The 27,324-nt window shown below is 33.1% G+C and overlaps 1 protein-coding gene across 21 annotated transcripts in view; it reads right to left on the reverse strand.

Annotated features, from left to right (window-relative positions):
- LOC140449704 (serine/threonine-protein kinase MARK2-like) overlaps positions 1-27,324 on the reverse strand; it is a 473,378-nt gene that overhangs the window by 114,908 nt on the left and 331,146 nt on the right. For all 21 annotated transcript variants that reach the window (XM_072543024.1, XM_072543021.1, XM_072543022.1 and 18 more), the window contains 3 exons: positions 25,291-25,524; positions 21,077-21,297; positions 9,056-9,200 (listed from right to left, as the gene is read on the reverse strand). In XM_072543024.1, the coding sequence (XP_072399125.1) occupies positions 9,056-9,200; positions 21,077-21,297; positions 25,291-25,524 (600 nt within the window). The remainder of the gene's footprint in view (positions 1-9,055; positions 9,201-21,076; positions 21,298-25,290; positions 25,525-27,324) is intronic.

A 27,324-nucleotide genomic window follows, 5' to 3' on the forward strand; every position in this document is an offset into this window, starting at 1 on the left:
AATGCAATATTAGCTTTAAATGTACAACCTATTTTAATTTAAAACAATATAGAACTAAATTTCCAGGCTAGCCCGCATGATATTTCATGGTCACAAATTCTATACACAACCAACTTTTGTTTAAAATTAATTTCTGGGAAATTAGAGAGAATGCGTTCCCTTCAAATCAACAAAGAGAAGAGAAATAGCACCCGAAGCGAACACCGTCCATATTTGTTACCCGAATTTTGACAAATTTCAACGGAGAGCGAATTTCCATTTGGCGCGAAGGTCTTCATCAAAAATTCATTAAAACTCAACGTGGAGATTTTTCGCAGATCATTGCCGCAATATAACTTTATTAACTCTTCAAATTTCCTTTCTACGCTATAACGCTCGTATACGGCCTGATGGTGTTTTTATTAAATGCTTTTTACAAGAATATATATTACAGTGTGTTACAGTGGAAAATGAACTTGAACAAAATTTGATGTTCAATTTTCAGTTACTAGATGATGGATAGCAATGCATCAAAGTTTCGTCATCAAAGTTCATTGAATATTTTCAAGGGGCGGTCTCGAGTTCTTCTTCTATTCGGTTTGCAATTTATTATTTTTTTTAACCTAGATATGGGCAAACTATGATCTAGACTAGTCAATCCGGCCTGCAACATGACTTTGAGTAACAATTACACTTAGGACAATAAAGTCTTCTTCATTGCGATCGGTACAGTATTATCGCATCTAATATTGACTAAGTTTACTACGCGTAGTGGATGTCTGTAGATTGGAAGCATGGCGATGTGGAGTAAAATGTTTCTGTTGCTCGGCTAAGTTCGGAACAAATCGGACCCTACCATTTTCGTTCTGTTTATTCTCAAGATCTGTCTAGTTTGGTTGTATGCTCGAAGTACAGTAGATTCAACCCATTTACACCTCTAAACGATTAACGGAATTCGCAGAAAAAAAATTTCCTTGTAGTAAAAAAAAGGCACGGTAAACTACACTCGTGTTCTCCATAATGTTAAACACTTTGCTAAATTTTAGGTATAAAATAAACATATGTGTCATTAACCCGTTCCTCATAGTTTTGCATATTTTGTTACATTTTTTTTATAAATACTATTCTTGCATAATGTTATTTAACGCAAATTTCTTTCACCTACATGTTTAATAATTTTTTCTAAAACAAATACTACCGTGTTAAGGACAATTTATATTCAAAGTAGATATACAAAGTACTAAAATATCACTTTTAATTTTTGTTAAAAAATACTTCGCAGTAAAGTAGAACATTTTGTCAATTTAAATAGTGGTGGTTAGATTGACCATACTTATGTCTGGAGTGTATCGTTTTTGAAACGTCTGCGATTACGGGTTAAAGTTAGGGTTTTGGTAAATATATTTAACTTTTTATTTTCAAATGAAAATACTTGTACTAAGAATAATATAGTTGTGGGAAATAGTTTAATTTGTACGGTTTCCAACCATTTCTAAACTTTTTATCAAAGATAATTAAATTACAATCGACATTCCTAATGATCATTAGGCAAATTTGCTTTAATGTGTTTAGGATCTTTTTAAGCGGTTATATTATATTTTACCTCTCAATCACAACAGTTAGAAAGTTTTTGTCATATTGATCTAAACTCAGTATATTGTAATTCAAACGTGTAGTTTCGAGTATCTATCATGCCTAGACGTAAGTTGGATATTGATGAATTAATTGCAAATGTGCATCAATACTTTACCATGGAAAGAGACAATGGTGGACCTTTAAAGTCCTTATTATGGATAAATCAACGCGTTTGTGACGCACTCGTTATAAGTGAAAGTAAGCTAAAAACTGTCCTAATGAAGACTGTCAGAGATTCTCAAGAAGATCGTACTGTGACTGAGTATCACGAAGACAAGAAGTAAACATTCTAGGAGCATTGACTTACCTGATGGAGAAAAATTTGAAACTCGCAATATTTTGTATCGAATGCGTGAAAACAATCAACATGTCACTTTAGATACTTTACTGGCCAAAATAAGAGAAAGACAAGTTTCTGAAATTAAAAGGTCTAGCCTTTGAAAAGTGTTGAGACATTTAGTATTTAAATTCAAAAAGGAAATAATAGGTTACTTTTAAGCGAAAGGAGTAGTGTGGTTCGCAAAAGAATTCAATTTTTGAAAGAATATACTAGACTTAAATCTGAAAATGCAACATTTGTATACTTAGGTGAGACATGGATATTTGCAAAGGGTGGAATTAAAAGAATTTGGCATGACGACAACATAAAATCAATAAAACACACAGATAGCGAAAGCAAAAGACACATCATTCTTCATGAAGGGTGGAAAGAAGGCTTTATAGAAAACGAAGATTTGATTGCGTTAGTTAAAAATAATATAAATTTTCCGGAATACGCCTTCAAACACAGTTACTGGAAATTTCGAAACGTAATGAAAAACCAACAGTTTATATAGTTGACCAAATTGTATCAAGTTATGGACATCAAGTACTACGGTTATAACCATATAGCGATACCGCTGTATCACTGCCAGTTTAATCCCATCGAATACATCTGGGGTATATCGCTCATTTACCAGAATAACGTGATATCTCAAAAAATCCGATTTTTTTTATTATCCGTTAAATAAATCCGCCGTATTTTATTCTATATACTGCAAAAACATGGTATCTTTAACATAAAAGTAAAATGTGCTTTGGAGGGATAAAGACAGAAATGATGTGACAAATCATCTTGTAGCGTTGTCTCTTTTGGACACCTCGTTATTTTCGATAGCGTGACATATTAGTTGTGATCTGTCTGGCGTAGGGTGAAGTGCTCTCTGTTTTCACAAACAACGTAACATCACGACTATATCACCCTGTTAGTGCAAAGGTAAGCTACAATCAAATGTTTAATTTAATTTCTAAAATGTAACAAATGTATTTGACTAGTTCTTCCAGAAAAAATAAAGTAACATGTGAAGTAGTCTTATCATTGATATCACGTTGTTGTTGTAAAAATATTATTTTTCAAAGGTGATATCATAAAAAGGACCAGTATTGATGATAAACTTTATTTTTTAGTTTTGATTATTTGTTGTTGTGCCCTTTTTCCAGAAAAATTATATTATTTCACGGTCTACTATGTCATTATATCAGGTTATACATACCAATACAAATTCACAACGAGTATTATTTTTGCAGACAAAACGGCTGTGGCAACATTCTATATTCAACAAAGTACAAAGAAATTCCTCCTTTTACATCGATTACTATTGACACCTCATACCAAGATACTTACCAAGAAGAAAGTGTAACAAACGATGAAACTCCAACGAAAAAGGGAAAGAAGAGAAGAAGACAGGAAAGTGAATGGAAGAAAAATGTTGTGAAAAAATTAAGAAATAGTGGAAAAGCATACCAATCCCAAAATATGGTAAAATTGTTCCGGAACGCTCTTTAAAGTCACCATGCAAAGATACCTGCACATTCAAATGTCAAGTAAATATCACAGAAAGTCAGCGGCAACAACTTTTAGCACAATACTGGGCTCTGGGGGATATTGAAAAACAATGGACATTCTTAGCGAACAACATCGAAACAGTTGTCCCCAAAGCATCGCTATGTCAAAGTTGACTCTCAGGGATGTGTTGCTCCAAAGCGAGAAAATAATAATGCATATTTTTTAACTGTGTCTGGTGTGAAAATCAGAGTATGCAAAACCTTTTTTAAAAACACATTCAGTATTAACAACCGTCCAATCGAAACAGCTTTAGAAAAAAAGAATAAAGATACTAATATTTCTTCCATGAAGGATCAACGTGGGAGCCATGGAAATCATAGCAAGTTAGATGAAAACATAAAGAATGGCGTTAGAGAGTTCATAAACGCAATACCGAAAATAGAAACCCATTATATTCGAGCGCATTCGAATAGAAATTTCATTAATGGAAGTAAAACGGTGACAAATCTGCACAGGGATTACGTAAAAGAATGTAAGAAAAAAAATCTTTCTTTTGCAACATATGTCACGTTCTATCGAAAATTCACACAAGATTTTAATATTTCCTTTTTGTACCGAAAAAAGACTTATGTGAGGAGTGCGAAGCATATAAAAACACTACAACCGAAGAAAAAGAGATAAGAAAAGCAAATTATGAGAAATACTTGAAGGAAAAGGAGCTATCACGCATTGAAAAGAACGAAGATAAAAATGACGAGAATATTACTGTTGCCGTGTATGACCTTCAAGCTGTTTTTCAGTGTCCTAAAGGCGACGTTTCAGTATTTTATTACAAATCAAAACTGAATTTACTTAACCTTACAATATACAATATTCAAAATAATGTAGTTGAATGTTATGTCTGGGACGAAACGAATGCTAACAGGGGTGTTAATGAAATTGGGACATGCGTATTCAAATATCTAATGAACATTTCAAAAACGGCCAAAGATCTCGCTGTTGTCTTTTATTCAGACAACTGCGCAGGCCAACAAAAAAACAAATTTATGTTTGCCCTTTACTTGTACGCTGTACAACATTTACAAAATCTTAGGTCCATAACACACAAATATTTAATCAAAGGACATACACAAAATGAGGGAGACTCAGCACATTCTCAAATTGAAAAGGAGATAAAAAGACAATTAAGATCAGGACCAATGTATACCCCTGATGCTTTTATAGCTGCCATAAAGGCAATCATAAAAGATTTTTATGATTGGAAGAACGTATGTAATCAAATGAATTTAACTTTAACAAAAGATATGGATAACAATCCTGTCAAACTGTCAGAAAATAAGGTTATTAAGTTCGAAAAGGATGATCCTTCTGGCATATCTTTTAAATATTCATATGCTGATGAAGAGTTTCGAAAAGCAATAGTGATAAAAAAAAAGAAAAACATTAATATAGAATTGAATAATGCATATTCACAGAAACCTGGTTTAGCTGACAGGAAAAAAGCAGATCTAATGGACTTGATTAAAAAGAATCTCATTCCAAGATACCACAGACCTTTTTACAAAGCTTTATAATTATATTTAAGAAGGTATATTTGATTTCTTTGTTCTTTGTTCAATTGTTATGTTTCTTCTTTTTAGATTATGTAAACAATAAATTTCGATACAGTCCAGTGTGCTTAAGTGCCATAAATGTTTTAAGTTTTAGTTTTTTACTTCTGGTTGTTTTAAAATATTTTATAACTTCCAATAAATATAGTGAAGACCACCTGTTTTATTTATTTAAGTAACTTAAAACCAGAAAATTTTATCATCTACAATGTTACAAGTTAATTTATTGCATTACTTTCTTTCTATATTTTCAGAAAGAATGTGACATATATGTTACTTTTTTTGCATGTCTTAATTATATAAGTATATTGACAAAATTTAGGTAAAATGACTGATTTTATTTAAAGTTAATAGTCAAACTATACACCAATTACAATTTCAAGAAAATTAATTCAGTCATTACCAGGCTATAATTTTTTGAAACTTAAAAAGTGCTCTCCTGTAAAATTGTACTTTTTGTGATATCACATTATGCAGTTAGGGAAATGTGGCAAGAAGCTCTTAAAACTACAACTCAAGATATATGGGCCAAAACTGTAAATAAATGTGAAAAATTAATAGAAGAGTGGTGGATTCGGGAAAATAAAATTAGTGAAATTAATCCAGTGATTATAGATTTACATAATGATAGCGGTAGTGAATTTAGTGACGATGATGGTGATTTATAAATTTAAATAATCAGTAAGTACACTATTATAATGTTATTTACAAAATAATTGTACAGCAGGTTAACCATTATATTTATACATTCATTATTAGCCAAATAAGCAATAATATTTAAAATTCCATTTGAATTTTTGCTCCTCATTTTATACAAATTAACTCTAACTGAGCGTATACATAAAACCATCCTATGTCGTCTTAGAATAGGCCACACCGCCATCACCCATAAACATCTGCTGGAGAGTGAATTAAACACACAGTGCTACGTATGTGATATTGTGCTCATTGTTCGCCATATTTTACTGGAGTGTCCTTTATATTGCATGGAGAGACTTCAATATAAATTACAAAATACCTTACAGGCAATATTAAGTGATGGAACTGATATGAAAAATTTGACATCATACTTATATTCCATAAATGTACTAAATAAATTGTAAAACTTTAAATTGTACAACGCCAATGACCCTATAAGGTTGAGGCATAAATAAATAAAAAAAATAAAAAAAAACTACCTGATGATACAGGCAAAAATATTTTAACAAAGTAAGTAATTAAAAAGATTATGGAAAACTCCAGTCATAGAATAACCGAACACACATAGAAGCGACACGACGGTCCAAAAGCGTGTACCATTTTTGTAAACGCATGCCCGATTCTGGTTGTTTAACTGTCAAAAACACGTGCTTATTCTTTAATTATGGTTGTTTTCGATAGTCCGTAGGCGTCTATGGTAAATACTCGACACAACAAGTGCATTTGACCATTTATATAATTTATTTATAGTTAAAAGGTTATAGTTATAGTTTATAGTTATAGTTAAATATATAAGTTTATAGTTATAGTTTATAGTTAAAAGTTTAATTTATATTTAAAATGTCTGGATATATTTGTGCGATTCGCGGATGTTCATCTGTGACAGGAAAAGGAATAAGTTTATTTAGATTTCCTAAGAATAATAACAGGTAATTACTATTGCTTTGTAATTATTATTAGTTATTACATAATAGTATTTGGGGTTTGACTTTCGAGCAGTAAGCCGACGCCGACGTGTCTGTCCGAGCTATAAAAAATAAACTTTGGTCTGCCAAGGGATAGTTCAAAATGAAAACATTAAATTTGGTGGTGTTTGGGTAAAAAATCAAACGTTTGATTTAAGAGCGTAGGCGCAAAATTTCGGGCAAATGTTTTTTAAATGTATTCATTTTTTTCGAATCCTGAAAAAACTAATAAGTATTTATGAAAAATTTAAACGCAGAATGAAAGACCACATTATTACTGAGGGCCAAAAGTCCCCGAAAACTTCTATAATGTTTATTTTAATAAGTTACAGGGGTGAAAAAAAAAAAAGAGAAAATTTAGTGTGATTTTTAATTTCAAATATCTCATTCAAAAAAAATTTTTGTTTATTCTAAGGGACTTTCGGCCCTCGGTAATAATGTAATCTTTCATTCTGTGAATTCTTTAAATTTTTCAAAAATATTTGTTAGTTTTCTCAGGATTCCAAAAAAATGTTAAAAAGCATTGGCCCGAAATTTTGCGCCTACGCTCTTAAACGAAACAAAGAAATTACTAAAATGCTCAAACTAAAAATTGTTGGAAACATAATTAGACCGATAATTGGGAAAATCTTAAAATTACAACAGAACAAGACTTCAAAATTGCAAAAACATGGTTGCAAATAAACAAACTTACATTAAATTATGAAAAAACTAAATAGGCACTCATCTACTTTTTGCTATATACAAAAGTTGTCTGCCAATTTTTAATTCATTAAATATAAATAAAAAAGATCAAATATATGGATCGAAGTACATAAAATATTTAGGAGTTTTAAATGGGAATTACAAATAAAAAATATTACAACTTTATTTGTTGCATATCTCAATATTTAGTGACATTTTTGTGACTTCGTCAGGAGAAAACTGTAAATTTATTAAGATTAGATATTGACAAAAGTTAAATATTTCATTACTTACAATATACTTCGAATATACTAATACTCTTATAGTTGTAAGTAATAAAGTATTATTTATAAATACAGAAAAAGTTCTTTGTTTAAAATTTGTTCTGTTAAAAATTTGTAGTGCCAAAGTGTGGATAGAAGCTTGCAGACGAGAAGATTTGTTATTCAAAATGGATTCACTTTATAATAATTATAGGATTTGTGAACTGCATTTTGAAGATAATGTTATTGTAAAAGGAAATAGAAGAAAAAGATTGGTGCATGACGCAGTACCTTCAATGATCTTTGTTATTTATATTTAACGAATTAAAAATTGGCAGACAACTTTTGTATATAGCAAAAAGTAGATGAGTGCCTATTTAGTTTTTTCATAATTTAATGTAAGTTTGTTTATTTGCAACCATGTTTTTGCAATTTTGAAGTCTTGTTCTGTTGTAATTTTAAGATTTTTAGTAATTTCTTTGTCTCGCTTAAGAGCGTAGGCGCAAAATTCCGGGCCAATGCTTTTTAAATACAATCATTTTTTACGAATCCTGAGAAAACTAACAAATATTTTTGAAAAATTTAAAAACAAAATAAAAGAATACATTATTACCGAGGGCCGAAAGTCCCTTAGAATAAACAAAAAGTTTTTTTGAATGAGATATTTGAAATTAAAAATCACACTAAATTTTCTCTTTTTTTTTTCACCCCTGTAACTTATTAAAATATACATTATAAAGTTTTCAGGGACTTTCGGCCCTCAGTAATAATGTAGTCTTTCATTCTGCGTTTAAATTTTTTAAAATTACTTATTAGTTTTTTTCAGGATTCGAAAAAAATGAATGCATTTAAAAAACATTGGCCCGAAATTTTGCGCCTACGCTCTTAAGAATTTATATTGTGTGATATGCCCACTGACTATTAATTTTCTGGTTGTTAGCTGTCATTGGCGGCTTGGCCACGTATCTTCAAAGGACTGTCGCTTCTCTGTGTTCGGTTGTTCTCTGCTCCAGTGCAGTTTACCGTGCCTTTTTTTTACTACAAGGAAATTTTTTTTCTGCGAATTCCGTTAATCGTTTAGAGGTGTAAGTTGGTTGAATGTACTGGAAACTGTGTTGTATGTTGAAAACATTTTGTTTGCCGGCAAAAAAAATGATTTTGAAATAGGAAGTTCCTCTTGAAAAACGATTACTTCTAGAATTAAAGTAATCGATAATCAGCTTGTCTCACAACTAGAGTCAAAGATAAGTTAGTTTAAATTATGTTCTTAAGCATTAGAAGAAAGTACAGATATAACTGGAACAGCTCAGTAGCTGCATCGATTTTTCATAAGTAATGCAAATGTCGTATTGTGATATTTTAATAAAAAAAAAGATTCAATATAAAAATACTTACTTGAAAAAGTTCAGGAGCTGCATAAGGTGGACTCCCGCAAAAAGTATCTAGTTTATTTCCTGGGGTAAATTCGTTTGAGAAGCCGAAATCGGCAATTTTAATATTCATTTCACTATCCAACAGTAAGTTTTCAGCCTTTAAATCTCTGGAAAAGAAAGTTATGTTTAGTACGGAAACTCTACTGAGGTAAAATATGATTTGTAGTCATGTAAGTTAGTGGGTAGTAACGATTGTTCGCAACTTTAGTATAAAACTTCCGTTACGTAACGTAACTTTACAAATTATTGGTATTTTCGGAGTCTTAATGTAGGACAGTTGCAAGATGGATAGAGTTTTCTTGCAAATCTAAAAGTAAATATCCACAAGGAATCTACGTTCCTGTATTTGGCTGTATACCATATATTAAAAAATTAATTAAAATCCTTTGTAAAAGGTATATATTTAAAAACCCAAACGGGCTGTGTTAGACAGAACGTTTTCGGAATTCATCATTCCATCATCGGTGTCTAGGAGTACATGAATGTAGCCACTAAATATATGGGTAACTCAGTTGCTTTCATAAAGTCCTCGTAGACACACCGTCTCAGGACTTGCAACTTCAACGTGGAGTCATATGTCGCCATGTTACCTAATCCAACGGTAACTTTAACATCCTAATTATTTATAAGATATAATGTCAAACAAATGTAACTAATTATTTGTCAACGGGTTTTTACCCATATATTTAGTGGCTACATTCATGTACTCCTAGTAAGTATTAACCACACTTTACATTAACCTTGGTCAAAATTTAAACTTCATGTTCTTTTTAATTAAGTGGTTACATATTTTCTAGGACACCGATGATGGAATGATGAATTCCGAAAACGTTCTGTCTAACACAGCCCGTTTGGGTTTTTAAATATATACCTTTTACAAAGGATTTTAATTAATTTTTTAAAAGTAAATAGTACGAATAAAAAACTTGTTTCCTCACATCAATGTTGAGAAACCATAAATGGCTATTAATTATTAAGAAAAATAAATAATGGATTACGACTGATAAACTTAGCAGCAGCACTAAATATGACAGTCGCAACACCTATTTTGAACACAAGAACGGACAAGGTAACCTGGACCTCTCCTGATGAAAGAACAACGAGTCAGATTGATCAGATCTTAATAAATTCAAGGCATGGAACATACCAACATATTCAATGTTTTCTTTAAGAATGCTCCAATTGAGGTACGTTCTAAAATTCCCAGTCATCAAAATAGTACTTTAAGAAAACCGCCTTATAATGAAAATGAAAATTTTTTACACTTATGTCCTTACACTCCAAATGAGCTGAGGCTCTAGTAATTATTGATAGGAAAATTGAAATCTTCAAAATCGTGTGGATTACCTAAATTTTTATTAAAAAAAGTAATTCCATTCATACTATTACCTTTAACATTTCTAATAAACTTGTCTTTTTGCAATGGTATTTTCCCGGATTATCTAAAGGTGGGAAAAGTCGTTCCTGTACATAAGAAAGGTGATCCAAAGGATATTAGTAATTATCGCCCTTCAGTGTTTTCGAAAATATTCGAATACTGTTATCTTAACAGATTAAACTCTTATTTATTGGAGAACGCTATTGTTAGTAAATATCAGCATGGCTTTCAGGCAGGTAAGTATACAAATACAGCAGTTCATTCAATTTATGAGACTTTAAATAACTATACTGATGCGGATGAATGTCCTGTTGGGATTTTTTGTGATCTCAGTAGGACATTTGACTGTGTCGATCATACCTTACTCATTAATAAATTAGAAAATATTGGAATAAAAGATCTTTCTCTAGATTACATTTACATTCATATGGGTGTTCCGCAAGGTTCTGTAATTCGCCCAATATTATTTCTTATTTAAAATCTCTATTTCACTACACTACCACACACATGTATAGTTGGTTGCCTAACTATAACCACACAATCTTTTCTCCACATTTCATCTCATATACATAATTTTAAAATAACAACATTGAACTCTAACAATTTTAAATAACTTTGGCTTTTGTCTTAAGTAGACACATACAGTTATATTGACTACTTTGTTACGACTTCCGTCCTAACTTGTCAACATTGTCATTTCAATCAGTTGCTTCCATAAAGTCCTCGTAGACACACCGTCTCAGGACTTCCAACTTCAACGTGGAGTCATATGTCGCCATGTTACCTAATCCAACGGTAACTTTAACATCATAAGTATTTATAAGATATAATGTCGAACAAATGTAACTAATTATTTGTTAACGGGTTTTCACCCATATATTTAGTGGCTACATTCATGTACTCCTAGTAAGTATTAACCACACTTTTCTTTAACCTTGGTCAAAATTTTAACTTCATGTTCTTTTTAATTAAGTGGTTACATATTTTCTAGGACACCGATGATGGAATGATGTATTCCGAAAACGTTTTGTCTAACACAGCCCGTTTGGGTTTTTAAATATATACCTTTTACAAAGGATTTTAATTAATTTCTTATTTACTTAAATGATACTGTCTCAATAAATTCTGCTGTACAGTTTACACTTTATGTAGATGATACTTCAATACTTATATTAGATAAATCACATATATATCTCTTGAAAATAAATGTAACGAACTCTTGTGTGATCTTAGTTATTGGTTTTCCTCAAATTACTTACATCTTAATGCGGATAAAACGCAAGCTATTCATTTCCACAATAGACAGAAACATCTGTTAGATATCGAACTATCAATATATTCTAAACAAATTGAAAAATATCAATGATTAAAGTTTTTGGGTTTGTATGTTGATGAATGTCTCAATTGGAAAAGGCAATGTGATGATATTATTTCCAAAATAAACTCAGCATGCTACCTACTTCGAAACCTCAAAGATATACTAAGTGAAAAACAGCTAATTATGCTGTATTATGCTCAGATGGAGTCTCGTTTGCGGTATGGCATAGTATTTTGGGGTACGTCTTGTAAATTCAGTGAAGTCTTTCCATCTCAAAAGAGAATAGTCCGTTGCATTGCTGGTATTTCTCGAAGAAGAAAGAAATTTCTCGCTGTAAGAGCTATTTTACTAGATATAAACTTTTAACTGTGCCGTGCTTATACATTTTTGAAGTTTGTGTTTTTATTCATTCACATCTTGAGAAATTTAAAACTAATAGTCAAATTCACAATATAAATACAAGGCAGAATCAAAAATTACATGTGCCTTTTTCTAAAGGAAATATGCATTTTTACTCAACTGCAATAATAGGTCAAAGAATATATAATAAGTTACCCGAGCCAATAAAAAAATGTAAGAATATGAAAAAATTTAAATTAACTTTAAAAGATTTTTTATTGCAGCATACGTTTTATTCTGTTGATGAATATTTTAGTAGTATTTTATTTTAAGTATATGCTAGTAATTTTACATTTTCTATTTGTGTTTGTCTTGTAATCTTAGGTTTAGCGTAATTTTAGATTTACATTTATATTTACTAATTTTGTTTTCTAAACTGTGACTGATCCTACAAAAATTGTATTTGTCAAAAAGGAAATAAACTATTATTATTATTATTATTAATAAACTGCAGAAGTTATAGAGGCGCAAACATAGACTCATATAATTGCCTAGACATCTAGAATTTTAAACACCAGTAAAGAAAATAAAATGGATACAAAAAAATGGAATGTGCAAAAAGTGAGAGAAGCGACAATAGCAGAACGGTACTCGGAAAACATCGCCAACAGGTTAAGGAATCAAAATTTAAATGAAGAGAAGGCCAGACAGATATAGACTCCTACTTTGCCAGAATAAAGGAAGACATTGCAGCAGCAGCGAATGATGAAATAGGAACAGAAATTTGTGCCCGTAAAAATCATTCGTTTGAAGATGAATGCAAGAATACAACAAAAGAAAAAAATGAAGCCTACAGAAAGATGCTTGCCCGACGAACTAGAACAACTGTAGAGAATTACCAAACAAAGAAAAGAGAAGAGGATATACAAAAGAAACAACTTAAATAGGGACCTTAAATATATAGAAAACCTCAACAGAAAGAAAGGATTCAGAGCATATATGTTAACATCTACAAAAAAGAATTAAAGGAAACCACAATGCAGAAGTCAGAATGGCGACCTATTAACAACAAGGAAATATGTATTGAATAGATGGGTGGAATACTTTAACCAGGCACTTAATATAGAGGAAGAAGAAAACTGGAAGACGAACGAGATGAGGCAAAGGGAACAGACGAGAGGGAACTCCCAGCTGAACTATATAAATGAGGTGGCATTTTAAATCTCCTCTTACGTTAAAGTTAATTTGAACACAAAGCTCTCCGGCAGCCGTTACACCTTGTCGTAGTACATAAGCTTAAGCTGCTATGCTTTTCAGGTAACCACAATGACGTCATATGCTCCCAACTTATGTAAACTATAAATATAAACAGTAAAAGTTATATAAAGTTTTCCGCTTTTGTAATAAGCTGAAGTCTAAGTTCTACATGTGATGTACGGTTCCTCAATGTACAAATACTACACGTAAAACATCTGGAAAATTATTTGTTCATGCTCCACGTTAAAAAATGTGGTTTTAGCTATGTCCAATATAGGAACCTCCACAAGACTTTAAATACAAAAGATTCCTCTTCTTTGGTAACCTGACACAATAAAATAACAGCCCTCTTCAAACCATACACTAACATCAGAATTGGTAGATACAGCGGTACTAACAACAAAAGTTTGTTTTCTCGTGTTAAAGATAAGACAGCAGCAATGTACACTGCCAATACAATCTAAAAACTATCGTGTTTAGGCTGCGAAGGTTGCTATATTGGACAGACAAGCCAATGGTTAAAACAACGTATTACCTAGCACAAAAGTGAGTGCTATAAAGGTAAAAACACATGTGCTATTGTCGAACACTTGATCAACACAGGTCACCAGTTTGATTATACTAATTTTTAAATCCTACAAACAGTAAGTAATTATAAAAACACGCTATTTCTCGAAATCTGTTACATTACTAAAACAAAAAATGTAATAAATTAAAAGAACGGAAAACGTGGAAGATCGTTTAACATGGAAAATTGTGGAGATTTCTAGTAGTAATGTCACTGGCAATTTTTTAAACATTTGCAAAATTATTCCTCTACTATATTATAATTCTTTTCCCCAGTCAATTACGATAAAAAAAGTATCGATATCTAACAAATCGCAACCTTGCCCTACTCTTTTTGCATAACATACTATTTAATAATAACGTGCAAAGGGTAAATGTAATATTTACTGAACTATAGATAAACACAATAGCTCCAGTTATATGTGAAAATAAATTTTATCTTATCTTCCCAAGAGATAAGAAAGGTGAGTTGGCAAGTGTATTACAGAATCAGGTTGAAATCCTTGTAAAGTTAGTTTTTGACTAATTTTCTTTAGTGTATACATTAGATAATAAACAATATCTCTATTTATAAAATATAGCAATGGGGAAATTAGTGCTAAGGTCACGTCATTTGTTGTAGCACTTTAAAGACAATTATGGAAAGCTATTACTTGATGCACATACTAAATGAAGCAGGAATTAACAACCAAGATTTGAAAATAATTAGAAATCGAATCAGACAGCAAATCTCAGAGTTGAAGGTGAACACAATGACTATGTGAAAATCATGCGTGAAGTGAGGCAAGGCTGTATTTTGTCTCCTCTAATCTTCAATCTGTACTCTGAAAGAATATTTATCGAAGTTTTGCACAAAACTGAAAAAAGTATTCTACTAAATGCTTACCGGCTAAACAACATCAGATATGCAGATGACACCATAGTATTGGCAGACAACTTAGAAGACCTACAAGTTCTTATGAAAAAAATCACGTATCACAGTCAACAATATGGACTCAATATAAATGTTAAGAAGACAAAGCTTATGATAATCAGCAAAAAAAGGATAACAGAATGTCAACTCTATGTCAACCAATCCCCTGTAGAAAGTGTGACACACTACAACTACCTAGGCACCATAATAAATGAAGAATGGACCAACAACCAGCAGATTAGAGCATGCATCGGAAAAGCTAGAGCCACCTTCAATCGGATGGGGGCCTTCTTCAGGAGTCACAACCTCTCTCTTGATACAAAAGTAAGAATGCTGCGATGCTACGTCTTCTGTCCTTTTTTATGGTGTTGAATCGTGGACCTTGAACGAAGATATGTGCAGAAAACTGGAATCATTTGAGATGTGGCTATATCGGAGAATACTTAACATCCCGTGGACTGACCGAGTCACAAATGAGGAGGTCCTCAGAAGAATGAATAAGAACCGGGAATACTGACCACGGACATATTATGCGAAATGAATCCAGATATGCTCTCCTTCAAGCCATCCTGCAAGGAAAAATATTTGGAAAACGAGGTCCAGGAAGAACAACATCTTGATTAAAGAACCTCAGAATCTGGTTTAATACAACATCTGTGCAGCTTTTCCGCTCTGCTGCAGATAAGATAAAGATAGACATGATGATCGCCAACATTCGTAACGGATAGGCACATCACGAAGAAGAAGAATTACTTGAATTCTAATTCCAACATAAAAAGATACGTAAGATCACAAGAGAAGTCATATCAAAATGAAATTTTCGTTTAACCCTAATAACCCTGACGTTCTATATGTAGGACGCTAATTTCAATAATTTTTGAACACGGCCCTGTTTAAATTTGATAACGCCGTCTATCACAAAATGTTACTCAAGGACAAATCGTCCCATTGTTGTTTAGTTTGTTCCTATCGCTTGAAACGTCTACTTGTGGTGCGGTTGTAAAAAACGTAAAATATGGCTGAGCATGGAATCAGATTTGCAAAGGTAAGAAATGAATATTAAACTTTTGATAAAATATATTTTTTTATGATGTTATTTGTATATAAGTGTTCATTTTTCCAAATCGTGAAATAATTTTATCCAAAATGTTTGCCAGTTGGCTGCCAGGTGGTGATAAATTTGACCGTCCTACATGTAGGATGTCAGGATTATGTACTATTATGGCATGAAAATTATAATTTTGAGTAATTATTGTAATCATTGGATTTCTTTGTTTATTTTACTTAGTATTTAGCCCAAAAGAATTTGTTGATAGTGTTATGAACATACTGCTTTTATTGTTTCAGGGGTTTTTCTTTACATGAGGCCTTGGAGATGTTAAAAGAAGATGAATTTCCTCATTCTCAAGCTAATATAGTTCTCTTACCTCCGGAAGATGCCGCTGAAACAGATGAGGATTCTGGTGATGAAGAAAACGTGTCTCCGGATAATTTGCCTTCAAATATGTTGAGAACAGTAGCTGAAATCCATGTACCTCGTTCGGTTGACTCAGACTCGGATGATGATATTCCATTATCAAATTCTGTTAAATCTGAGAAAGTTTTGAAAATTCCACGGCAATACCACTGGTCTGAAGTAGCAACCACCTCAGAGGAAGCAGAAATACTTGATTGGTCAAAGGATAATGATCTCAATATTGATACAGAAGATACTCCCATAGACTGGTTCATGAAGTTGTTCGATGAAGAAATTTTTGATTTACTGGTTGTCGAATCCAATAGATATGCAAGTATGAAAAATAAGAAAAATAAGCCTATATGTATCGAAGAAATCAAAGCATTCGTAGGAATTCTTATTCTTAGTGGTATTCCTCAATACCCAAGGAAGAAGATGTATTGGGAAAAGGATAGAGACGTCTGTAATTCCTTAGTTTCTGGGGCACTTGCTAGGGATAGGTTTGATTTTATAATGAGCGTTCTGCATATAGCCGATAATAATAATTTGGATCATTCTGATAAATTCAGTAAAGTTAGACCTCTCTTTAGGTTACTAAATCAAAATTTTTTAAAACATGCAGTTTTAGAAGAGAACCACAGTGTTGATGAAGCCATGGTTCCTTATTTCGGGCGTCACGGCTGTAAACAGTTTATAAAGGGTAAACCGATAAGATGGGGATATAAACTTTGGGTTGGATGTAACAAAAATGGGTACGTAACGTGGTTTGAGCCATACCAGGGAGCATCAACACACGTATCGCCTAAATACAAGGATTTTGGTGTCGGTGTAGGTGTGGTACTCAGTTATGTTGACATTCTTAGATCAAAGTGGGAGCTGAAAAAATTTCATTTATTTTTTGATAATTTTTTTAGTACAATGCCTTTATTTGAAATGCTGACAGAAAAAAATATCAGAGGAACAGGAACCATAAGAAGTAACAGAATACCAAAAAATCCGCTGAAATCGGCAAAGGAGTTACAAAAAGACAAAAGAGGTTCGTACGATGCTAAGTTTGACGGTAATAAGAAATTGACAATTGTCAGCTGGCACGATAATAGTGTTGTATCGCTCTGCTCGAACGCAGTTGGTACGAATCCTATTCATCAAGTAAAGCGATATTCGCGACAAGAAAAAAAAAAAGATACTTGATCCTCAACCATTTATGGTAAAATCATATAATCGAAATATGGGCGGCGTATATCGATGCGATCAAAACGTAAGTTTATATAGAACTGGTATTAGAGGAAAAAAGTGGTACTTCTGTTTGTTTACTCACTGTATCGATTTGGCTATACAGAATGCTTGGCAACTACATCGAAGCAATCAGGGCACTTTGGATCAATTAGCTTTTCGACGACGCATTGCAACTTCACTTCTTCAGCTTTATACAAAAGCGACTTCATCTTCTTGTGGACGGCCAACTCGAAGAGAAAATGCCGATTCTCGTTTCGATGGAATGCATCATTATGTGATTGATCAAGAAAAACAAACTAGATGTCGCTACTGCCATAAAAAAACAACTACAAGATGTCAAAAATGTGATGTTGGTATCCATGTACGCTGCTTTGTGAGTTACCACACAAATGGTAGTGCTTGATCCTGACGTCCTAGATGTAGGACGCTAATTTTTTTTGTGTACATTGCGATTTTTGCAATATTATTACAGTAATGTATTCAAGTGTTCCAAATAAAACATATTAATAACAAAAAATTGCAGTTTTAATACTATTTCTTATGTCAGGATTATCTGGGTTAAAATAAACCCATATATCTTGACTACCTCGTACAAATTTAATATACAGAGACATCTGTTTCTACTATTAAATAATTATATAATTACACAATCTCCCAATGTACTTTCTATTTAAATCCGTAATAGAATTTTAGATCCTTGGACGCATGCTTAAATTCAATTATACATTTTTCACACCGATCTTAAACGGTTCCTACACGCTCGTTTCGGCCTTCAAAAACAGACACAGGAAATTAGAAGCCATTACCGTGGGCAGGTATTACTACGGATTTAAAGATTCGTTTTTTATTGTTTATGACGATGTCATTCAAAGATGTCAATTCAGGCAATAAGTGGACAATTAAGTATTTAAATAAAATAATCCATTGTATTCGGTTCTTTTTGTATTTTTTTTTTCGGTGAGAGTTAGTTAGGACTAGTTTTTTTTATCGTCGTTTATGGTAACATATGACGATGTCATGGTGAACTGATAAATCAATATTTGCATTTAAGTTGTTATAGATTTATTATTAATAGAAAAAGCTAATTTCCATAGAGTTGCTTTTGGAATTAATCAACCAGATACTAAAATAATTATTAATGACTGAAAAAAAATCTCTAGATACATATGTTCATCCTGACATTCAGACAAGAAGAAGTTAGGAACAAAATCTTTGGAATAACTGACATACTGAGCACGGAAGTTATAATCCAACCACTTAACCAGCAAAAGCTGCTACCACAGTGCAAGCAACAAACAAAATTAACCAACATAATCAAAGCCGCACTTAGATTGAGATATGTACCAAATTTATGAGCTGTTTAATAGCTGAGGTTATAGTGATACCAAAACCAGGGAAATCACCAAATAAAGGTTCTTCATATAGGCAAATATCACCAGTTTGCCAGTAATGTTAAAGCTTTTCAGAAGCTCCTGCTAAAAAGAATCAAAACAATAATAGAAGAGAAAAAAGGGATTCCAAACCATCAATTTGACTTCAGAAATAAACATTCTACAATTGATCAGGTATACAGAATTACTGTTCCTGGAGCCTCACCCAAAAAGCTCCTCCTACATAAGCCACACCTTGTGAAAAGGAAACGTGAAAAGAGAGAAAGAAAGAAGATGAGGACTTTCGTCGATGATAAAGGTTTCCAGCTGCAAAAGCGATCTGTCAGTCGACCGACTGAAGCCTGATTTCTGAATAAAAGAAGGAAGATTCGGAGGGCTCTTTTAATTTGTCTCCAGCACCAGTCGAAATAACTACTTTTAGTCTCCAGTGCTACGACAGTTAACCGTTATTTCCGTTCCGTCTGGTGGAACATTATATTCAAAAACAACAATAAAGCTTTTTACAGTTCTTTTGTCTTTTATTTGTACCAGTTATAGATGGATACCAGGAACACGAGAGGTCACCAGGAGGTGACCTCCTCGAAGAGTCCTTATTGGGCCGATCGTCCACGCAGACCACACAGATCCAACCCAGCGACATTACCAACATCAGAAGAAAAGAAAGTATGTTCTACAATTTTTTAAGACGCAGCTAATGCCTTTGACAAGGTATGGCATGAAGGTTTAATCTACAAACTCAAAATTCTTATGCCTAAACAATATTCAAAACTTTTGCAATGATACATATCTGACAGATTAACAGATATTTCAGAATTAAGCAAGAAGCTTTTAGATGACTAGTCCGGTAGAAAAGCACATGTCTCCTTATTGATTGAACGGAAGCAAATTGCACAGAGGTGAAAATCTTCCACTTTATCTAATTCTACAAAAAGAAATATTACGTATAAGTACTACTTGATAAAAGATAATTCTCGTGTCAGCGTGTGCAAAAAAATGTTTTTAAGCACGTTTGCAGTGGGCGAGAGAACTGTTCATTCATAGCTGCAAAAACTTACTCTAGACAACAACAGTGTTGAACCTCAAAAGCCTCTTTGTCAACACACTTGTCCAGATTTTGCAAAAGAAAGACGGCTTCAGCTTGGGAGAGTAAAGTAACCTTATTTAAAGAATTCAAAGAGAACTTTTATGCTAGTACCAACAAACCACCTGCAAGCTGGACTCTATTCTCAAAATTAATGTATAAATTAAACATTGATCTTAACCAGCCTTAAAAAGATCAGTGTGAAACTTGTATTAAACATAAATTAGGCACTCTATCAGATTTAGGCGATGGTTAATGGTCAATGGAAGTCTAGAAAGTGATGTTTTTGCTTCTATATTGTATACATTTTTGAAAAAGGAAATTATTGAGTGAAGTTTGACTGACATTGTAATATGAATTGATGGCTCCTACCAAAATAGGTGTGAAAAGTTATCCAATGCTCTTCTTCATCTTTCTCAGCAAATTGAAGTGGCTATTGAGCAAAAAAAAAGTTGGGCGTACTCAAATGGAGGTAGATTCCGTTCATACCAAGATTGAGAAAAAGGTTTTATGTGCCATTTTATTACTTGTAGAGCCACTAAGAAAAGTAGAAGCCATCTCACTTTATTCAAAGTTGGACTATTGATTTCCGTCGATTGCGTTCCAAGAACGAAATTACTTCTCCCAAATAAAACTCAAAAACCAAAATATTGCTAATAATTTAATATTAATTATTAAAGTTAGTTTACAAAATACAGTACCAATGGTTTACAACCGCAAACAGAAGTTTACAACCAAACATGTCAACTAGACATCATAATTTTCAATGTGACTAAAATCTTTTTCCCGCCAGTGTAAAACAGAATGGGACTTTTATATACAAAATCAAAAATAAAAGCTAATATGCAGATTATAAATCAACTAGGTATATAAAATTAACTCTTAAAAACTTTTAAGTACAGACCTGTAAAGATGGTATACGTCTTTAGCCAGGCCTGTACTCAGGACGTTTGTTCACCAGATTATTTTTTCCAATTAATTGGGAATTTCGTGTGTGAAGATTACTTAGTATTTCGTAAACTTAAAAGTTAAATATGATCTGCTTACCTGTGTATAATTCTTTTTTGATGGCAGTATTGTACTGCAGAGACAATTTGCCTAAACTTCGCTCGCGCCTCCTTTTCCTTCATCCTACCATGCAGAACGAGGTAATCAAAGACTTCTCCGCCGGACGCGTATTCCATAACCAGGTACAAAGTTTTCTCCGTTTCGATCACTTGAAAGAGTTTCACTATATTCGGATGGTCTAACATTTTCATTATTCTTACCTGAAAAATAAAATAGGGAAATAATCAATAATGAAGAATATACTGTTCAGTCGCATGAAACAACTATATAAACCAAAACGTTGTTTTTGACAACAGTTATATTTAACATAACTGTTTTAACTGTGTTCATTGTCCAACTATCCACCACATACAATAGAATTAAATTCTCAGACAAGTACTACGATTATTAAATTTAGTGAATACATATCAATGACTTAAAGCGATATTGTGGAGGTTCGTGCTTTAAGTTTCTTCTTCGTCTTCTAATTCCATGACCGTTATCGATCTTTGGCTACCAGATTCGTCATCATGGCTTTGTTAACAATAGCTATAAATAATGATGCTATCATATTAAAGTCAGTGACGCTATTCAAAACAACTGGATAAAGTTAACAGTGATCCCCAACAACTACCGGGATAAAATGTTGCCCGAGAATGATACAATGATCATAAAGTAATAGCCTAATAAACCTTATCGTTGAAGTTCCAAGTATTCCTTGACCGTAACGAAGTCGACTCATGGACGGGTTGATACGTGTTGAGAGGAAGAGAGGGAGAGAGTTTTTTAATATTACAAATGACTTTCTTGAAGAAAAAACACATGGAAGCCGCTAAGGGTGAAAAACTCCTTAAATCATAATCTGGTCTGGCGTAGCATTCATAATCAAAAAGTCACATTAGTCGATTTTGGTATCGAAAATAAAATACCCAGCGTGAGTTTCCGGGTTGAGGAGTTCGAGAATAGATTTAAAAAACCCTAAAATCGATACCATCGTGCTAGCTTTACACAATTGGATGGGAAGAAATCTACACAGGCTGAGAACATTATTGAACCAAAATCTAAAATTTCCTCCACACTGGAGACCCAAAGGAAATCAAAGCAAATATAATAAACGTCATAAGCGCAGTAAGTCGAACATCCATAATATAAAAGTACCAAATTTTCGAAGATGGAAGCTAATTGTGGAGATGTGAGACTAAAATTATAACCTGTACCCTTTATTGATATGAAATGCGTAGAAAGGAGAAATTATTAAACTCACTACAGTAAAGTTGACGTATTTCCTTCACTTTAACTGCCTTTGTATTTAGAGTAGATAAGGACAACCAAACAGGTGAGATATCAAGCAGAATAGCATATCGATGGGCAGCTTATGGAGCTCTTGAAAACGTATTTAAAGACGGCAACACACCGATTAATCTGAAGCGAAAAGTCTTCGACCAGTGCGTTCTGGTGTAATGTCCTAGAGTGCGGAAAAAAAACAATGCTTTAAAACTAAGAACAGCACAAATATGGCTTGAGCGTTCAACGATAGAACAAGATCACAAACGAAAACCTACGAAACAGAACCACAGTTACAGATATTGTGGAGACAGCTTGCAGATTGAAATGGAGTTAAGCTGGCCACGTGGAAAGGATGAAGGGTGGAAGGTGGACACGCAAGTTAACCGAATGGAGACCAAAAGCAAATAAACAAAACAGAGGAAGGCCACACACACGATTGCAAGATGATCTGCAAAAGATCACGAAAAATTGGATTCATACTGCACAAGACCGTGCATTCTGGACACAAACAGGGAGGCCTATGTCCTGCAGTGGACTTACGGACTGATGATGACACATTTTAAAGTTAGCTACTTATAATATAATAATAGTTCCCCGTTTTATACCGCTTCGCGGCTTTGGGAGTATAGCAGGGTAGTCTGCTATATCTAGGGCCTACGGTATACAAGGAAGGTAACATGGCCAGTGCTCCGCTTCAACCGCCTATTATTACCCCTGGTTTTACCCAAGGTACTCATTTTTATTCAGGCTGAGTCGACCTGGGGCCTATAGATATTTTTAAAAATGTCTAGTTGTTCTTGCCGGCGGTAGGATTCGAACTCCGAACCACCGGCTTGCGAGGCAAGCATCCTACAGCTTGCGCTACGCAGGCCAAGTTAGCTACTTTAAAATTTATAATAATATACCTGTGAATTGTCATGAGTGAGGGAACTTTTTTTTTTGTTTGTAAATAAATATATACATATATACATATATATATATATATATATATATATATATATATATATATATATATATATATATATATATATATAGAAAAAAATAATTAAAAAAAAGGAAAAAACAGAAAAAAGAGGAAAAAATTGAAAAAAATATAAATAAAATACAATATTAAAAAAAACATTCACAAAGAAGGCCTAAACCTCCGAGGTGTTGAACCAGGTTTATGGCTCAGCGCTGTGAAAAAATATTAATATTTATTAGTATTTAGTATTAGTAATTAGTATTATTTGTCAATTTCTTATTTTTAAATTAATTTAAGTTGGTTAGGGCCCCGAATGAAGAGTTTAAATAGTGGTCAATTTAATGTTTCCACCTCCTGTTTGTATTTTCGTTTATTTATATATATATATATATATATATATATATATATATATACATATATATATATATATATATATATATATATATATATATATATATATATATATATATATATATCGTGGCTGAATGGATCAGCAATCCAAAGCCATTAAAAAAAAACTTTCTTTTCTGTATCCACGTACCAAAAAATTATTTGTTTAATCATAACGATTTCGGAAGTAAAAATCGAGTAAAAATGAAGTATGCAGGTGTCTCCTGACTAGCCCATGTCCAGTAAGGAATTCTCTTATGATTCTTGTTATTTGCTGTTTTTTTTCTGCGGTACTTCAGCACTATTAGCATATGTCCGTCTAATATATATTTCTATGTGCTTGACCGGGTGTACGGTTCCAGTGATAGTTATACTGTGTTCTAATCCAGACATTTTAAGGTGCTTTTTGGCAGTTCTAAAGCCGGCTACGGAACTTCATCAGCTCTTTCATTACCATCATTTCTCGATGGCCTGGTACCCATACCAATGTGACAATATTATGGTCCGCCAGTATTTCGAGTTATCCACATTCCCAGAGTCTACATCATGGCTTCTGGAAGTTCCCTCAATGGGATTGGTCATTGGTAAAAATGATTGGCTATCATACAGCTTCAGAGGCGCATTCGTCGCCATCCAATAATGCTAGCAACTTTTTAAGAGTGTTTGGGAAAGTATTTAGTACTCATTTACATATTTTACATTTAATTTTTTTTACTGTATTATAATATGATCTTGTTTACTGATATATTCTAACTACTTATTTACTTTAAAAGATTACAGTATATTATTTTTCTTCTATTCAGTAAATTCTCATTGTCAAACTGGCTAACACATGCTAATCTGTTTTTAAGTTCAAAGAAATTCACTTATCTTTGTTGTTCCTCAAAATCACAGAAAACGCTACAAAATATCAAATTTCTGTGAACTATTTAGTTAAATTATCGTCTTTCAAAAGCGCATTACAATAGCGTTGATTGGGGTACACTTGCCAACTAACCTACAAATCACCTATGAAGGGTGGTCAGAGGGTTTTCTGCCTATCTCAGGACACTTTGAATCCAGACATCGCGATGTAAGCATCTCCTCTAGTTTGACCAGTGCGTTCCTTGCGTCGCGACGCGCTGATGCTACTCTTCTACTGCTTATTACGACTAATACACCATATTTAAAATGTAAGTGTTTTTTCTTGGTACAGACAGCAGCAATGAGTTAAGCCAGCTATTTTCGCCATATTTAAATTAATTGCTAATTTATTCACAATCAAAATATTGCATTTCTTTTTGTTACTATTCGAAATATTTAACCAGCGACCTCAAGTTTTACACAAAACAAAGAGTTATATGAAGAAATAGAGCTATCGAAGAAACATCGCGATTAACTTATTTCCTATGATTAAGCTATCTAACACCGTATAAAAACTAATATTTTTGCATTCCATGCCAACAATAAATAGTCAACAAGAAAAACCAATGTACTAGAGATGCATTTTAGGCCGAAACCAATATCTTGAATACAATAAATCGAACAATTTTCACTTTTCAGTGTGTATAAGTAAATACATATTGTCACTTACTTCTCTAAATAGTTTTTGGAGTGAACCAGGTGTCAACTGAGTTTTGTCGATGATCTTAATGGCCACTTCCTTGCCCGTGGGAACGTGTTTGGCCAGTTTGACTTTGGCGAAATTTCCTTTTCCGATGGTTTTGAGTAGTTTGTATTTGCCGATGGTCGGTTCTTCTCCCACTCGCGACCTGTTCCGCATCGACGCAGAACTGCTGCGCGTTGACTCCACTGTGCTGTCATTGGTCTGTAACAAAAAAAATAAATAAGTTAACAAAGTCTACAAATTTCAGTTAAAACGTCAAAAATTCGAAAGTATTCTAAACATACATATACAGCTCTATATGTACAGTTCTAAAAAGTGTTTAAAGTAACGCTACTTTTGTGCCTCATATGTATAAATATTGCTGAATATAAACGCGGTCGTACCGACACCAATGATGCTGAGCGCTCCGGAAGGCCAAATGATGCAGTTATTCCCGAAAATATTAAAAAAATGCCGAAATTATTATGGAAAACAGCAAAGTGAAGTTGCAAGAGATAGTTAACACTATAAAGCTATCAACTTTACCAAACGGGTGACGCGTTTTTTCACACCAGGGCCCTGATTCTAATTGAGATTTCGACTCAAAACATGTCGAAATTAATATGGCGACTTTGCAAACCTTGTGGATTTCAGCTGAACTAACCAAACGACGTCACTAATTTTCGATTTATCGAAATTAATTTCAACTTCAAGAAAGTAGTTGAAATTTCATTTCGAGTCGAAATTAATCTGACATGACTGACTGAACTGGGAGAAGTGAACTTAGGTTCAGTTTAGGTAGGCGGTGTTTTGATCCTTGCAAGGAAAACTGAGGCAAAAAGTATTAATATGGCTGTGTTTTACGGACATTTGCTAGTTTTGGAGGAATTAGAGAGGATAGATATCCGACGCTCACAACGGAGGATAAGAAGAATGTTACGGGATACTCAAAATTCTTTTTCACTAAGTGATGCTCAATTTAGGCAGTAATTTCGGCTTAATAAACAAGCTGCAAATTATTTAATAACGGTATTAGAACCATATTTGGAAGAAGGTGTTTATGCCTCTAGGATACCCAAAATGTTTAGGGTTAGTATTACTAAGCTGCAGTCAATTTAAAAATATATTAGAATATAACCACTAAGTCAAATCTTAGTGGTTATAACTTAAGGATCTCCCACATCTCCTTTTTTTTCTTGCCATCTTTTCTGTCAATTCAAAATATAATTGAGAATGGCCACTATTTATGATTTAACAACTCAAACAAGAAACAAAATACGTTCACGTAACATAAACAAAACAAACATTCAACAAGTGTAGTGCAGCCAATAAACAACAGGGCTAACCCAAATTTTCAGCAGTGTCAAAATGATAAAGTAAATATACCCAGTTTTAACTACAATCGAAATGAATGAGAATCGCTAGCGATTGCGACTGTCATGGCGTAGTCGCTTTTAAATTTCGACATCGAAATGAAATAGAATCAGGGTCCAGAGCTCCAAAGCAAAAATAACAACGAATTAAAGAATCTCGGCGCTGTTTGGATTTGTTTCATTGAAATAAGCCCGAGTTTTTGCATCGGCAAATAACCGACAGTCATCCGAGTGTACAGCACCGGGAGAGAGCCGCCCAAAGCATCCAAAGATGCAACAAACCGGTCGAAAAGGTTACGGCCTTTGTATTTTGGAACCAACAAGGAATTATTTTCATTGGCTATTTGAAACATGAAGAAACAATCTACAAAGTTCTATGTATATTGGTTTAATGGAGCCTTTCAAGACCGAAATCGCAAAGAAAAGGCCTCATTTGTTGAAGAAAAAATTGTTGTTTCACCAAGACAAAGCACCGTGTTGTAAGTTGATACGATTGGGACAAAAATGTACGAACTGGGCTTTGAATTGCTTCCGCACTCACCGTGTAGTAAAAAAATAAGCTCGGTCATTGAGAGAACAAGTTGACGATTAGATGTAGCTGAGTATGAGAAGTTTTTACGTTTTTCAATCAGGCTGTTGTATTTTTCAC

Source organism: Diabrotica undecimpunctata, chromosome 9 (genome assembly GCF_040954645.1).
Source record: "Diabrotica undecimpunctata isolate CICGRU chromosome 9, icDiaUnde3, whole genome shotgun sequence".
NCBI lineage: Eukaryota > Metazoa > Arthropoda > Insecta > Coleoptera > Chrysomelidae > Diabrotica > Diabrotica undecimpunctata.